We start from the raw sequence: 990 nt of genomic DNA, 5'->3' as shown, positions 1-990 counted from the left end.
CACAGAATCATTAAGATTGGAAAAGACCTCCCAGATCATCCAGTCCAACCTGTGCCCCATCCCCACCTTGTCCCCAGCCCAGAGCACTGAGTGCCACCTCCAGCCCTTCCTGGGACACCTCCAGGGATGGGCACTCCAGACCTCCCTGGGCAGCCCCTGCCAAGGCCTGACCACCCTCTCAGTAAATAATTCTTTTCTAATACCTATTTTTTCCTAATATCTAACGTTTCCTAACACCTATTTTTTCCCAGAGCTGCTGCAGGGAAGCCACCCATGGAGAGTTGGGTTCTTAGTCCTGGAAGAAAGAATCCTCACTGGCAGGACAGAGATGCACCAGGATGTGGAGCTGGAAGGGGATGGCCAAGGCAGCTCCAACTTAGATGGCCAAAGGAGGGCGGGCAGAGGGGAGCCACCACAGCCAAACTGGGGCTGAGAGGAAAACATTGCTGCAGGTGCTTCCAAGAGAGGGAAATCCATGGAATCTCAGTGGGCAGATGCCAGGCAGGCTGAAAGCTTGGGCAAGCAACCGCCTCAGGGGGTCTAAATCATCCTCAGACCCTTCCTCAAACACTTCCAGAGCAGGGGTCACCCCAGAGACCTCAGGGGACAAGGGAGGGGTCCCAGCCAGAGGGGACCCATAGGGCAAATGTAGCCTGGAAAGAGCAGATGGGTGAATCCCGGCCCTTTTGGTTTTTCCCCAGCACAGGAAGGACATGGATCTGCTGGAGCAAGTCCAGAGGAGGCCAAGGAGATGCTCCAAGGGCTGGAGCCCGTCTGCTCTGGAGCCAGGCTGGGAGATCTGAGGGTGTACAGCTGGAGAGGAGAAGGATCCAGGGAGAGCTCAGAGCCCCTTGCAGGGCCTAAAGGGGCTCCAGGAGAGCTGCAGAGGGACTGGGGACAAGGCATGGAGGGACAGGACACGGGGAATGGCTTCCCAGTGCCAGAGGGCAGGGCTGGATGGGGGATTGGGCAGGGATTGTTCCCTGGGGG

The 990-nt window shown here is 57.6% G+C and overlaps 1 protein-coding gene across 1 annotated transcript in view; it reads right to left on the bottom strand.

Annotated features, from left to right (window-relative positions):
• Positions 1–376: 376 nt before the first annotated feature.
• Positions 377–990, bottom strand: part of FAM160A2 (family with sequence similarity 160 member A2) — a 14,230-nt gene continuing 13,616 nt past the window's right edge. Inside the window, exon 9 of the mRNA XM_017744498.1 lies at positions 377–452. Coding sequence (XP_017599987.1) covers positions 377–452 — 76 coding nt within the window. The remainder of the gene's footprint in view (positions 453–990) is intronic.

The sequence above is a fragment of the Corvus brachyrhynchos genome, unplaced genomic scaffold (assembly GCF_000691975.1).
Source record: "Corvus brachyrhynchos isolate BGI_N302 unplaced genomic scaffold, ASM69197v1 scaffold511, whole genome shotgun sequence".
NCBI classification, from domain to species: domain Eukaryota; kingdom Metazoa; phylum Chordata; class Aves; order Passeriformes; family Corvidae; genus Corvus; species Corvus brachyrhynchos.
This window is presented reverse-complemented; position numbering and strand designations above follow the sequence as displayed.